The 14730-nt window shown below is 42.3% G+C and overlaps 2 protein-coding genes across 2 annotated transcripts; both read right to left on the bottom strand.

Annotated features, from left to right (window-relative positions):
• Positions 1-3636: 3636 nt before the first annotated feature.
• On the bottom strand, positions 3637-7417 carry prdx4 (peroxiredoxin 4). Its single transcript, XM_038707866.1, has 7 exons — positions 7119-7417; positions 5866-5983; positions 5639-5755; positions 5234-5356; positions 4804-4934; positions 4649-4683; positions 3637-3761 (listed from the first exon to the last, which is right to left on the bottom strand). Exons 1-7 carry the CDS (start codon positions 7327-7329, stop codon positions 3711-3713), a joined length of 786 nt encoding a protein of 261 aa, XP_038563794.1. The 5' UTR covers positions 7330-7417; the 3' UTR covers positions 3637-3710.
• Positions 7418-9747: 2330 nt separating this feature from the next.
• Positions 9748-13998, bottom strand: LOC119896160. The gene is made up of 9 exons (XM_038709650.1): positions 13971-13998; positions 12739-12911; positions 11987-12584; positions 11557-11784; positions 11273-11396; positions 10887-10992; positions 10518-10756; positions 10238-10396; positions 9748-10099 (listed from the first exon to the last, which is right to left on the bottom strand). The coding sequence occupies exons 1-9, from the start codon at positions 13996-13998 to the stop codon at positions 9973-9975; spliced, it is 1782 nt and encodes a 593-aa protein (XP_038565578.1). The 3' UTR covers positions 9748-9972.
• Between the last annotated feature and the right edge of the window lie 732 nt (positions 13999-14730).

The raw sequence follows: 14730 nt of genomic DNA, 5'->3' as shown, positions 1-14730 counted from the left end.
ACCTCTAGTGGCCATACAACAAAAACACATGACAAAAAGTCACTGATTTTGTATGTAAACTCACCGCCCCAAACGCTCACTTCGCTTTTGGTCTGAAAGCGCCATGAGACGCTACGGGGCCACAGAGAGGGCAGCCAAATCCCACTGTGGAGCGACAGGCCGTGACACCGGTCTGTGTCTCTGCACCCTCTTCAGAAACGCTTCACCAACAGTTGAATAAACACAGTCCTGTCACCAAACCCTTCGTGACAGGAGATGGCTGCAGCGTAGGTCTTAACCGTACTGAGGCTACTTTACTGGGACCAAGTTAGCATAGCATAGCCCTGATCAATCTGAACTCCATTCAGAAGTTTTTAGAATTCAGAACATTGTAGAAGTTGCTGTCTTGCTGACAGACCTGACAAAGCATGAATTCATATGTTTAACAAAACTGCATCATATTGTAGTTATTTCGGCATCCGTTTGATCCGTTTATTGCTATTTAATCACAGCAAAATGTTTACTTTGGGTTCATACAGCTGTAGTAATGGCGAGTTGTGTTTATTCACGTTATCGCGTTAAAATCGCGTTCTTCTTCTTCTTCTTCTCGCGTTGTGTGTGAACACTTGCAGCAAATTTACTCACGCGAAGAAAGCGCCGCGAGGCGAAAATTCGCGTTTGGTCTGAATGTGGCATCAGGATACAGGGTGACGGCAGCTCGGTTGTCCTGCGCCCTCATCCAGCTTGATTCAACAATGGTTGGTTATCTTGAAATCACGAGAAAATGAACCCGTTATCACAAGAAAACAACAGTTGTTATCTCAAGATCACGAGACAATCATCCCGTTATCACGGGAAAACGGTTTAAAATTTTTTTTTAGTGAATGGCTGCTTAGGGCTTCCATAATCAACTGTGACAACAATCTCATTTATAATATTCAGTCCAGCTCACTAACCGTTTTGTTATCATCCAATACATTGAGCTGTGCTCACATTGTTGAGCCTCCAGTGAAAGATACACAGATAGCAAAGTTTGCCTGGTTACTGAAAAGTAGACAGCCCAGCTAACAATGTAGTATGTCGGCTAAATACAGTAAATGTACCGTTTTCATGTAACGAGCATGAATTAGTTCAACCTCAAGCTGATAAAACTACACTGCTCAAAAAATTAAAAGGGAACACTAAAATAACATCCTAGATCTGAATGAATGAAATAATCTCATTAAATACTCCTTTCTTTACATAGTTGAATGTGCTGACAACAAAATCACACAAAAATTATCAATGGAAATCAAATTTATCAACCCATGGAGGTCTGGATTTGGAGTCACACTCAAAATCAAAGTGGAAAACCACACTACGGGCCGATCCAACTTTGATGTAATGTCCTTAAAACAAGTCAAAATGAGGCTCAGTAGTGTGTGTGGCCTCCACGTGCCTGTATGAGGTGGCGGATGGTCTCCTGAGGGATCTCCTCCCAGACCTGGACTAAAGCCTAACCTAACTCCTGGACAGTCTGTGGTGCAACGTGGCGTTGGTGGATGGAGCGAGACATGATGTCCCAGATGTGCTCAATTGGATTCTGGTCTGGGGAACGGGCGGGCCAGTCCATAGCATCAATGCCTTCCTCTTGCAGGAACTGCTGACACACTCCAGCCACATGAGGTCTAGCATTGTCTTGCATTAGGAGGAACCCAGGGCCAACCGCACCAGCATATGGTCTCACAAGGGGTCTGAGGATCTCATCTCGGTACCTAATGGCAGTCAGGCTACCTCTGGCGAGCACATGGAGGGCTGTGCGGCCCCTAAAGAAATGCCACCCCACACCATTACTGACCCACGCTAAACCGGTCATGCTGGAGGATGTTGCAGGCAGCAGAACGTTCTCCACGGCGTCTTCAGACTCACGTCACGTCTGTCACATGTGCTCAGTGTGAACCTGCTTTCATCTGTGAAGAGCACAGGGCGCCAGTGGCGAATTTTCCAATCTTGGTGTTCTCTGGCAAATGCCAAACGTCCTGCACGGTGTTGGGCTGTAAGCACAACCCCCACCTGTGGACGTCGGGCCCTCATACCACCCTCATGGAGTCTGTTTCTGACCGTTTGAGCAGACACATGTACATTTGTGGCCTGCTGGAGGTCATTTTGCAGGGCTCTGGCAGTGCTCCTCCTGCTCCTCCTTGCACAAATGCGGAGGTAGCGGTCCTGCTTCTGGGTTGTTGCCCTCCTACGGCCTCCTCCACGTCTCCTGATGTACTGACCTGTCTCCTGGTAGCGCCTCCATGCTCTGGACACTACGCTAACAGACACAGCAAACCTTCTTGCCACAGCTCGCATTGATGTGCCATCCTGGAGGAGCTGCACTACCTGAGCAACTTGTGTGGGTTGTAGACTCCGTCTCATGCTACCACTAGAGTGAAAGCACCGCCAGCATTCAAAGTGACCAAAACATCAGCCAGGAAGCACAGGAACTGAGAAGTGGTCTGTGGTCACCACCTGTAGAACCACTCCTTTATTGGGGGTGTCTTGCTAATTGCCTATAATTTCCACCTGTTGTCTATTCCATTTGCACAACAGCATGTGAAATTGATTGCCAATCAGTGTTGCTTCCTAAGTGGACAGTTTGATTTCACAGGAGTGTGATTGACTTGGAGTTACATTGTGTTGTTTAACTGTTCCCTTTATTTTTTTGAGCAGTGTATTACTGTAACGCTGCAGTGGGAGTTTACCTGAGTTTCCAGCATGTTGTATGAAGCGGTCTCCCTGTCTGTCCATGGACGCTATCATACTGCCTTTTTTCCGGGAGTATTGTGCCAATATGTGGTTCACTGCGCTGAATGAAATGCATGGTGCTAGGGTTGATCTGCCTCTGATCCGGGAAAGTTTAAGTAACAGAGCCAGAACATGTCTGGAGAAAAGCCACAGTCTGCATGCAGGTGTTTGTGTTTATTGCAGGATCTCTGTATGAAAGCCGTTGTGTCTCGGATTATGGTCGCTCATGAGTTCACACGAGCATGCGTACGAGCACACACCTGGTTGCAATCTTAAACCGCACTGCTAGTGGCCGCTGAACACTCCAAAATGCCCCTTTAAGTGGCAAAACTCTAAATAATGTTAATTACATTATCCTTCAAATGTAAATATTAGTCACTGTTGGGTGGTAACTGTGGTTAGCTTTTATTAGGTTTATGGATAAACATTGCTGTCTTTCAAACTTGATGTTAAAATTTAAGTATACATTGTTTACCCAGAAATTGCAGTTTGCTCTCAGTGTAATCCCAAAGCAAACTCCATCCTTTGAGTAAATGCTTAAGGAAAGTTGTTTTAACTGACCGTGCATGTGCAGAGCCTGGGACTTTTCCACTGCAAGTTGTGTCATCTGCTGTGTTCACCGCACATTTGCATACTAGCAAGATTCAAAGCAGTCACCATAACTAGCACAGCAAATATGATAATATCTGATCATACTTTCTTGATTCTTTAATATGTTGTTGCTTGTCAGCATCTGGCAGCCACTGAGGGAATTCACATCAATGACAGCTGTTGTTTCCCAGTGTGCAGGCTTTGAAACATTCTGCACTTAGGAAAACAAGGTATGAACTAAGCAAAAGCTGCCATTTCATGTTGTCACTGTTAGATGAAGACACGCAGACAGCATTTTATGAAAACACATTTTATTTGAACTTTCAGAATGAGGTGGATTTTATGGACTGGGACGACAGAAATGCAGATCAGTTCAGTTTATCAAAATACTTAAGCTTGCCTGAAGGGTCAGGAATAATCTGTGGGGGAAAAAATTTAATTAGTGGATAATGTGTGATAACAAGAAATACACTGGACAATAGAAATATCTTTTTATATATATATATATATATATATATATATATATATATATATATATATATATATATATATATATATATATATATATATATATATATATATATATATGCTATTAACCAGGCTGTGACTAATGCAGATCCCTGACAACAAACTAGTCCACTAGTATCTCAAATATTACTCAGTTTCCCACAGATGAAAACAATCTGGCCTATGTTTAAAAAGAAGTATTTTACTTAGAGGAGTGATTGCTCAGTGAACATCCCTGCTCACAATTTTGTATCCAAGTTGAACATAAAGCATTTTTCACAAACAAGTAGCTACCAGCAATGGCACCTGCAGTTTATTACTAAACCTCCAATGAGGGCACAACCTAAACTGTCATGCAAAGCCCACAGTGAGAGTCTTAACTTAGACTCTTAACTTATTTGTGAACTAAATAATAGGTCGAGGCAGATGGCCGCCCACCCTGAGGTTTCTGCCTCTTAAAAGGAAGTTTTTCCTTGCCTCTATCGACCAGTGCTTGCTCTTGGTGGGAACTGTTATCATCACAGAGAGTGCAGTCTCGGCCTGCTCTTTTATGAAAAGCGCACAGAGAGAACTGTGAACTGCGCTATATAAATAAAACTGAATTGAAATAAAACGCTATTCGTTTTGTAAAAAAAAGACTAAGACAGCTTGTCATTTAGACAACCCCAATATTTGTTCTTGCACTACCTGGACACACACCGACCGGTTTGTAAATATATGGTAACTCTATCTGAGACCTTCTATCCTGCACTAGTTTAGTGACCAAGGATCCAAATCAGCCACAGCCCGTGATACTCACTGTGTCGCTGCCTGGCTTCCATCCTGCTGGACACACTGTAAAAAATAAAAGACACATATTTCCAATCAGCACAAGATCCTCTGAAACCAGCTATTTGTTTCCAGACACTGCTGAATGAGTTTGAAAGAAATTTAATATAAGTGAGCTTTTCGTACCTTCTCCGTGCTTGTCAGTGTACTGAAAGGCCTGCACGAGCCGCAGAGTCTCATCCACTGATCTTCCTACTGGAAGATCGTTCATGGTGATCTGCCTCAGAATGCCTTTGTCGTCGATGATGAAGAGTCCCCTGCCAAAGATTCAAGCATGACTTACTGTTAGTTGTTTACAGTTAACTTCTCCGTGGTTGTTAAAATCCTAGTTAGTTCTAACTTATATCAGTTATGAAGCTCATTCATCCACATTGTAGAACCATCTACTGTGATTTGTTTCATATTTTAAAGTGTTGCAGGAAGACACACTGATCCCACCCAAACTACAGTTTACCTGCTCTTATAACATTTTGTTCACTCCTAAACAACCTCAGTGTTAGCATATATAATAGGACATGTTTCTTTAAGTTGATCGTCTGTAAATGTGAGACTGTACCTCAGTGTGTGTCCTTGGTCCTCCAAGTAGACTCCATAGTCTTTTGAAATCTGGTGAGTGAGGTCAGACAACAGAGGGATTTTCATTGGTCCAAGTCCTCCCTGCTTCCTGGGCGTATTGATCCTAAAAATAACAAGAAATGTGGGAAAAAAAAAAAAAAAAAAAGCGATGTTCTGAGTGTGTAGTTTAGATAAAGGACTTTCTGGCGAACAAAAAGATAAAGTCAATGAGGGCAAAACATTTTTAAAAAGCACCCACTCCCCTTCTTGAACCACCTGAAAAATGTATTTATTAAAATTGCCAACGTATTTGGATTGTTTTTCCCACTTCAGTCTACAATAGCGTTTATTATAGTCTTTAAAATCTGACAGCATTTTGTGATTGCAATGTTGACAGCAATCTTACCAGGCCAGGTGGGTGAACTGGGAGTCGACAGAGCAAGCGACCACCTCTGTGTTAATGGCACGGAACTCATGCACACGATCGCTGAATGCAATGATCTCAGTGGGGCAGACAAATGTGCTGCAAAAAACAATAACAAATACATTTACATAAGAATATACTCTGTTTTGCAGCAAGCCTGGCAAAACAAATAAAGTGATGATGTAATGTGTGTCTCTGATGTTACTCACAAGTCCAGTGGATAGAAGAAGAAGACAAGATATTTTCCTCTGTAGTCCGACAGCTTCGCCTCCTTGAATTCACCGTTAATGACAGCTGTTCCTTCCCAGTGTGGTGCAGGCTTTGAAACTTGAGTAGGAAGAAAAATACATGGATTGGTAAAACCAGGACTCTTTTTTTTTGTTTTCTGCAAATAACCAAATGTCATGTATTCTGGCAAAAACGTGCAGGAAAAAAAAGAGAGATTACAGCAGTACATTAGCCTTTAAATAGAACATTAAGACTATCATACTCTACATACTATTTTTACACTTTTAGAGGGGGTGATTTTACTCTAATGTATGTTTAGGCGGCCATAAGGTTAAGTGTATTTATCTAAACTGTACAGCATCATTCTCAGAGATACGTTACCTCTATGTCCATATCCTTTTTAATGACTTACTTGTACAGCACACTTTTGCTCGTATGAATTATTTTTGCTCTTTCTATTTTGAAGTATTTGCATTGGTTTACTCTATTTTATTACACACTATGGTGATCATAAAGCATTTCACTGCACAGTGTGCAATTGTGGTGTGGTGATACATCTGACATAATATGTCATTTTTAGGCTTTCCTTCTGGCATTGTATGCATTCCATCATTTAGAAATCTTTGTCTCAATTACAATGGGCAACATAAAGCAAGTGGAACAAGTACTATGCTCATGTCTGGTGCACAAACACTGGTAAAGTGACATGGGGTAAAGTCTCAAAAGTCATGACACATGACTGAGAAAAAAACTGTATTAGTGAGGAGGAAGTAAAACACCTGCATTTGCTTACAAGACTGCATATTATAGTCGCTCAAACATGACGACGCGACTTTAATGGATGTCCAAGTGTTGCTGTTATTTTGTAAAACCCTCTGGTCTTATTATGAGCGGTGTTGGCGCGGGGCCATACACCGTCATGTGTCGAAGGGGCGGAGGGAGGAACAGAGATGCATTTCATAGAATGACGTGTCCTACCACCATCTGATTAAAAGTTTACGAACTTCTTAAACTCTCATAAGAGCATTAACCCATAAGACAGAGCCAAACAAATGAACACAAGCCGCAGACACACGCCGTCAGGTTGTTTCTATTGTCCTGACAGCAGGAGCACCATGCTGGAGCTGCAGCTGCCGCTGTGTTTGTCAGCAATTGGAAGAAAAGCAAATCACTGCGCACTTTCGATTATGCAAATAACTTGCCACCTATGTCTGAAATCATGAGAGGAACTCACTCTTGGCTTTGCTGAGGTGCAGGGAATGGTCAGACACAGGCACCCGGGAAGCCTCTCCAGGATAGACGTGTCCTCCCGCGTAGTTGTGACATTGGGAATTTTTCACATAGTCGCCTTCCTCTGCAGATGTGACTCTGGTGAGGAGGAGGAGAGCTGCGCAAAGCGCGCAGAAAAGCTCCTTCTTTAGATTATTATGGGAAAGAAACTCCATTGTGCCGTCCCGTTAAGAGCACGTAGCCACTGCCTGGCAATGCGATTCAGATCCTTTGGACAGGATTTGAAGAGACCTTCTTCCTCCTCCTCTTCTTCTTCCATCAGGTTTTTACAGCGACTGGCGCTCTTATTGTTGCATTACTGCCATCTTCTGGAGTTAATTAGCTTCTCCAAGTCCTTCTCCAAGGTTTTACCCAATAAATATAAAAATAATACATGGCGCGGATATTTAGATATTTGTAGGTGGGGACAATAAAAAGGATCTCCCAGCGGGAGAAATAAAGTCACTAAAAATTTTAAAAACTTAAAAAACGTATTGGACTTGTAGTTCCAGAACAAGAGCTAAACCAAACAGGCCCACATTGACCGGACACCAGGACAACAGGGGTTCTATAATTATGTCCCCATCCTCCTAGTCCCTACACAAATTCTTGAAATTCATCACAATCATTAGCTGGTTTACTGTCCTGTTTTGTAATTTTGCCATGATTATGTTTTATTTTTCTTTCCTTTTCTCTCAAGTCTGGTCTGAAACGTTATTTTAGATAGCTTGTCTATAATCTATACTACATCATTAGACTGTATTTCAATATTAACTGTCTTGGAGATGTAACTGCAGCTTCAGACCCTGCAGCATCCGATCCTGGGACCCATAAGTAAATGCATCTTTATGTAGCTGAAATATATATTTTTATTATTTCCTAACCTCACCTAAATAATTTCACATTAAATGTTTTTTAATAATCATACAATTGATCATATTACACTTACACAAAAGTCTCTATCTGCACCACAAAGGAGCTATAGCCATATATTTATCAGTGGGGTATTTTCCTGTCAAATGTTTTGGTTTTGCATTTTCATCAGCAACTTTTTGTCATTTAATTTTCAACATTCACATGCATCCATGTTAAATTTAAATTCTGTCCCACTTTCCTGAGTTCTGTTAAATCATTAGTAGTTATCCAAGCTACCCAAGCTACATTTAAAAAAGAGGGCTAAAGGGGCATTATGTAGTTTTCAGCGGCCACTAGCGGTGCGGTTTTAAGATTGCAATCAGGCATGTGCTCGTACGCGTGCTCGCTTGAACACATGAGTGAGCATAATCCAAAACACAACCACTTTCACACAGAAATCCTGCAATAAACGAAGAAACACCTGTATGCAGGCTGTTGCTTTTAACACAGACATGTTCAGGCTCTGTTACTTCAACGTTCCTGTCTCAGAGACAACTCAACACCGGCGCCATACCTTTCATTCAGTGCAGCGAGACACTGGCATATTGGCACAGTACTCCCGAAAAAAGGCAGAGTGACAGCAGCTATAGACAGGCAGGGAGACTGCTTCACACGACATGGTGGAAACTCAGGTAAACTCCCACTGCAACGTTACAGTAATATTTTTATCAGCTCAATGTTGAACTAATCCATGCTCGTTACATGATAACGGTACATTTACTGCATTTAGCCAACGTGCTACAGTGTTAGCTCACCTCCTGCTTTCAGTAACTAACTTTATTATCTGTGTATCTTTCATCGGATGCTCAGCAATGTCAGCACAGCTACATATATTGGATAATAATTAAACTGTTAGTGGGCTGGACTAAATATAATAACGAGATTGTGTCACACTTTTTAACAGTTAGACTGCAGTAAGTAAATTTACTGTAGTGTCAGTGGATGGCTCTTCCTTTGGGTTGTATATTATGTGGATCATGTTAGTTACAGCGACTGAGAGGTGGAGAAGCTGTGTACCTGAGTATTGGTAAAAGGCAATAAATCTAAATTGAACGTAATGAAGCAAACAGCGGCTTGTTTAATGTAGCAATGTAGCGTTAACTGGCTGCATCACTATATGATAGTAAACAAATCGCTCCACATTTACTTTTTACCATTACATAATTTCTTGCAGGCTTTGACACTTTGACATAATACCAATGGTATACAGGATAGTAACATGGGTCGCGTTAGCTGGTGAAGTAATATGGAAAGCGATACAACTTTGCACTGGATAACATTAGCAACTGCTCAGCGTTAGCCGGCGAGCTAACGTGACTTTCTCCGTGTTTCTCCAGCTTTTCTAATGCTCACTTTGTTCTTACTCGACATCATCTGAACCTGTTTGGTCTGATGGGCTTCAGCACATGAACCTTTATTGTTGTCTTGTATCCTTATGTGGAGCCTATGTTTTGCTGTGAGCCGGTTGTTTGATGGTGTTAGTGGACTGCAGGGCTGAATCCGACCCGGAGACCTCACATTAAAAGCAGAATAGTGACTGATGCAAGCAACAGAGAAAACAGGCGTATGCTTCATTTCTGAGTGAGTTTTGGGCCCATTGACAATTAGGCAATGAAAATTTGATTTATTAAAATCAAAAACTTACATATAGCCCCTTTAAGTATAAACATAAAGGATTGTGACTCTTGGTAATACACATTCCTACAAGGTAAACATCCTGTTAAAGATGTAGACATGTAAATTTGGTGTGTGTGTGTGTGTGTGTGTGTGTGATTTGTGCTGTTGTTTTTAAGCCAACTCATGAAGCATCTTCCAAAAACTTTTTTTTTTAAAAGGTACATTTGTTAATGAAACATTTATCAACGATAACAGTTACACTAAAATACTGCAGATATCCTCCATTTTTACTTCTTGGCCTTCTTTAAGATTTTGTCTAGTGAACGTCTTTCTTTTTCTGGAATGATCTTTGTCCACAGGCTCAGGAAGTCCTTATGGAGGGCCAGTTCCTGGAGGATAACTTTTCCATGGTGCCTGTTGCCGAATACGTTTCTTATTTAGCACAATGTTCAATATTGATGGTAACACTCACTCAGCAAACAAACAAGAGCCACAAATTACAAGACACAAGCAAGTGAGAAATTGTACACTAACTAAAACTTGATAACCCACCTTACTTCTGGTGCAGCATCCACAGAGATTTTCGAGACAGCAGTAAGGAAGCGCTCAGTGAAGCTCCTTCCTGCTGTCAAGATGCGAGCTGCTCCAAGGCCGTTGGCCAGCAGGTGCAGGTGTTGTGCCATGCTCCCTCTTAAAGCAACACAACGGTGACTGAGGAAGGAAAAAAAACGGAATATGAGGCAAACAAATCCACAGTCCATGTTTCATTTCACTTTATTTGATATGAATGCTTGTGCCGATAAAGTGAAAGCACCCTCTTCTCTCCTCTCACCTCAGCCCTGTGTTCAACAGAGCGTTCACGATCCGACCATGGCTGCAGCTTTGCACCATGGCATCTAGTGCAAGATTGGCCTGCTGTTGAATAAAGGCGTTTCTAGTCTGTGCCAGTTTCAACAGCAGGGCTCGGCCTGTTCCCTCTGCCTCCGGGTCCATGGCTTTCTGGAGCTGAACGTATAGCTCAGCTAAAGTGTTCATAGCTGCACATGACACCGTGGAGCGCAAGTTTTTCACCTGTATAGTAAGAACAAACATCATCAGTCAAGAACGCAGTATGCACACTCATAGACACGTGTAGGCAAATGAAAATGCATTAAACACAAAGATGGATATTAAGATACAAAAAGGAAAGTTTGTACAATACCTCCTCAATGAGAACCAAACACACTTCATGGAGTTTGGTCTTCAGGGTCTCTGAGTGGTGCTGTGCCAGAGCTTGCATGGTTTTCAAGCCGTCTATTTTCTTCACCCTGTGAATTTATGTGACAAAATAAATCGCACTGTACATTGCTGCAGCAACAACAATAATTGTGTTATTACAAAATATACAACAACTATAATTACGTTTTTTTTCCTTTTAATTCTATTCTATACTAACATGTTGTATCAACTGCTAAAAGTTACAGCTCAATATTTACTGGCCTCTCAATAAAGAGCAATAGCTTTCGGCAGAGTGTATTGAAGTTAATGTCAAACTAACTAGTTGCAACGTAGCGCCCTAACTCAAGTATTCTAGAGTCAGTGTCTTACCAGTCGTCTGAGGAGAGCAGCCTGAAGCAGAGAGACAGGCTCTCCACAGGGTTGGTCAACGGCTGCAGCTCAACCTTTCTATCATTTGGAGTCTGGATGCTGCAGTCACTGGCTGTCTTCTTGCCTGGTAAACAGTAAAATACTGTTTACTCTCCTTTCTTCTCACTCAAAGCATTGCACTTAGTGTAGGTACTATAACTTTTTACAAAAGAGTTTAAGAAACTCATGAATGAAAGTTCACAGGTTGTACTAGAATTATTCAGGATGTGTATGGAAGAACTTACCTTCTCCACTGACCTTTGCACGGGGAAGGAACATCCCGGGTCGAGATCCCCTTGTTGTGGTTTGGCGAACTCTTGGAAGGGTTGGGGCCACCTCAGGGTTCCTCTTGGCAGTGGCTTGTGGTCGAGCTGGAGGGACAGAGTTGAGCTGGAAGCGCTCCAGTCTTGTTACAATAGCCTCAACTTTATATTTAGCAGTTTGGAGCCTACAACCATCAGTGACTTCCTTGTCTGTTGGGATTAACGGCAATATAGACTTCACATTAAGTTCTACTGCACTTTGAAATACAAGTGTTGTATCCAAAGGTTTGAGCAAAATATTCCAATGCTTTGTGACTCCAACAGACACTTAAAAGACCTGCAGAAGGAACAGCAGAGGTTCCCACAAAATAAAGACATCCCCATTCACCAGTTTGTCTTTAAAGGAACTGACCTGCTCCACTGAGTTTGGCAGAAAACACAGGCAGACGAGACGCTCTTCTCCTGGATAGAAGAACAGCTTGAGGAGCATGAATTGGTTTGAAAGTTGTCAACTCAACAGGGCTTCCAATCAGAGAAATGGCCCTCAGCTCATTGGGTGTGAGAGTATCTACAGAGCTGAGGCTGATCGAAGCAGTTAGGCTCTCGTCCCTGTCTGCCGTCTGAGCCTCCTTACGTAAAAGTGCAGTCATCTGACCGCCAGGAAGCACCGTGTCCCTGAAGCAGTCATCGTCCTCATCATCCATACCTTTAGGACTCTTCTGGTTTCTGTCGATGCCCTCCATGTTCAAACACGGTGCATCTAAAATACAGCTGATCCTCTTTTCCCGCCGAGAGGGTTTTATGCTTTTTCTGGGAAAAGCTGGTGGTTGAGGTGAAGGCTGGGTGAAGTCCTGAACAGAGAGTCCCAGTCTCTTCAGAACAGCATAGTTTCTGGCTTTCGTCGCAGCACACAGCCTTTCTGTGCGTTCAGTTAACGCAGCCCTCTCATCCCTCTGTATGTCCAGGATCCTGGCCTCACTGGTGAAGTTATCAGGGTTCTTTTGTCTACACTGGCTCCCAGTTTGCAGGACAACAAAACAACTTAGTGACTTGGCAAAAATTACATTTGAGTTGAAATTACATACTTTTTAGAGCAGTCAACTATGAAAGACCTTCAGATATGAATAGAAGGAAGGATAGTGATTGGCAGATTTGGTTACTTACATCACCATTATCCCGGTCCCCCCGGGTCCACTTCCAAAATTGGTGGAAGATGTTTGTTGTTTCTTGTTTCTCCATCACTTCCACAAGTGGAAACAAGTGTGAGTACTTTCTCTCTGTCAGATCAGTCACTGACTGACAGGTACCAGGTTCAACAGTTAGTGCATGAACATGTTCTATGGAGTGTCACAATTGTGATGTCGTATGCAGTAGAACCCAAGAATATTCTTCTCCACTGCGTGCGTTATGTATATTTATCATAAACAATAAATAGAATATATCATATTTAGATTATGTATTACATTCTATCCCAGAGTTGTTCAAATGGAAGAATCTTGTATTTTTGTTTGTCCCATCAGGACTGTGACATTTTTACTATGCATTCTCATGTTGCAACAAAACTTTTTTAGCAGTATTACTAGAGGAGATCATTGTACTTAATCCAGGTGACATGCTTTGACATTCAGTATCTAATCAAACTGTATGTGGACCTATAGAGCAGGGGTCGTATATACACAACGGTGAGACCCAGACATCGGCTCCCATAGTGCCTTTTCTTCAGCACTGAGAACCAAGGCCCAGTGAGGGACTGCTTAGAGGGCTTGCCCTATACTCACAGAATCTGGAGTTACAATACGTAACAATCGTTCTATTTCGTATAGGCTTCGCCCTGTAAGGCCATCGCCAACGAGTTTAGAGGCGGAACAGGATGAGTCAGCGCCTCCCTGGCACATACGGTACCACCAAGCACAGACCCACCTACCCAGAACCAACATAATAAGCCACCCAATCCCCTGTAGCCCGCGGCATTGGTGTCGCTGTGCGAGCAATAACCAATGGCGCAACATGGGAAGGCAGAGAACCGACCCGTGCGTAAAAGGTCGGGGACCGGATGGGGGGGCCCGCAGCTGTGCAGGTGCAGACGAGGTCATGACAGCGACCGCATCAGTTGTGCACAGAGCAGGGCTAGCGTGAGCCGTGGCCGCTCCCAACTGTCCGGATGGGAGAAGCGCACCGCACAATCACAGAGGACAATAACTCAGACAGAACGGTCAGTACTGAGTGAGTCAGCGAGAATCGGGAGACATCCCACAGGTAGAAATGGACGAATATATATCACATTATTCTAACCAACACATCTGTTGCACATTTTAAAAAGACTATAACTCTACAGCAACGCTAGCCCCCATGGGTCTGCACAGCTGTGAGCTAAATGCTAACATCACCATGCTAACCACATCCCACGCTTACTAGGTTCACCATTTTGGCTTAAAGTACTAGCATGCTAACATACGCTAATTATACTAAACGCAAAGTACAGATGAGGTTGATCAGTTTTGCAGGTAGCCTGTTAACCGAAGTGTTGGATACATGGAAATCCGAGCCATTTTAAACCAAAGATGTCAAACTCATGGTGACGCTTGAGGAAAAGGGACCACCAAACGAATTATAGATGTCAAAATAAATAACATAAATGTCCTAAAATGTACAAAATTTTGTTCCAATTCATACAGTAAATCTATATATTTTCACTCAGACTTGACCTACTTGTGGTGTAGGAAAAGTCAGGATTCTTCCTCTGAGGACCATGAATGTCTGTGCAAAATTTATCTGTGATCCTTTTAATAGTTGATGAGATATTTTAGTCTGGACCAAAAACACTGCCATCTTTCCCAATGCAGGTACCTTAGCTTAATATTGTATTTCAGTGTTCTTTAATACATGCCCAAAATAGCTGTCTTTCAAATGACATCCATCAGGAATCGGCACTATCATGCTGCAATTAAAATATATGTAACATTATTTATTTGGCTTTCACAGTGAACCCTGGTCAAGGCAAATATTGGGTCACATTGGTCCTATAGTCTATATTCACGACCAGCTCATCATTCTGGTCTAGTTATTTCCCACGCATAAACACATATGTTGAGAATAATCCTGTGGTACGATACACCATCAAACATACAAATAAACAAATATACAAGTTACAAAGAA

The sequence above is a fragment of the Micropterus salmoides genome, unplaced genomic scaffold (assembly GCF_014851395.1).
Source record: "Micropterus salmoides isolate LMB-PRFRI ecotype aquatic unplaced genomic scaffold, ASM1485139v1 Ms_hic_scaffold_9, whole genome shotgun sequence".
Classification (NCBI taxonomy): domain Eukaryota; kingdom Metazoa; phylum Chordata; class Actinopteri; order Centrarchiformes; family Centrarchidae; genus Micropterus; species Micropterus salmoides.
Note: the sequence above shows the minus strand (reverse complement) of the source record. Positions and strands in the feature narration are given on the sequence as shown.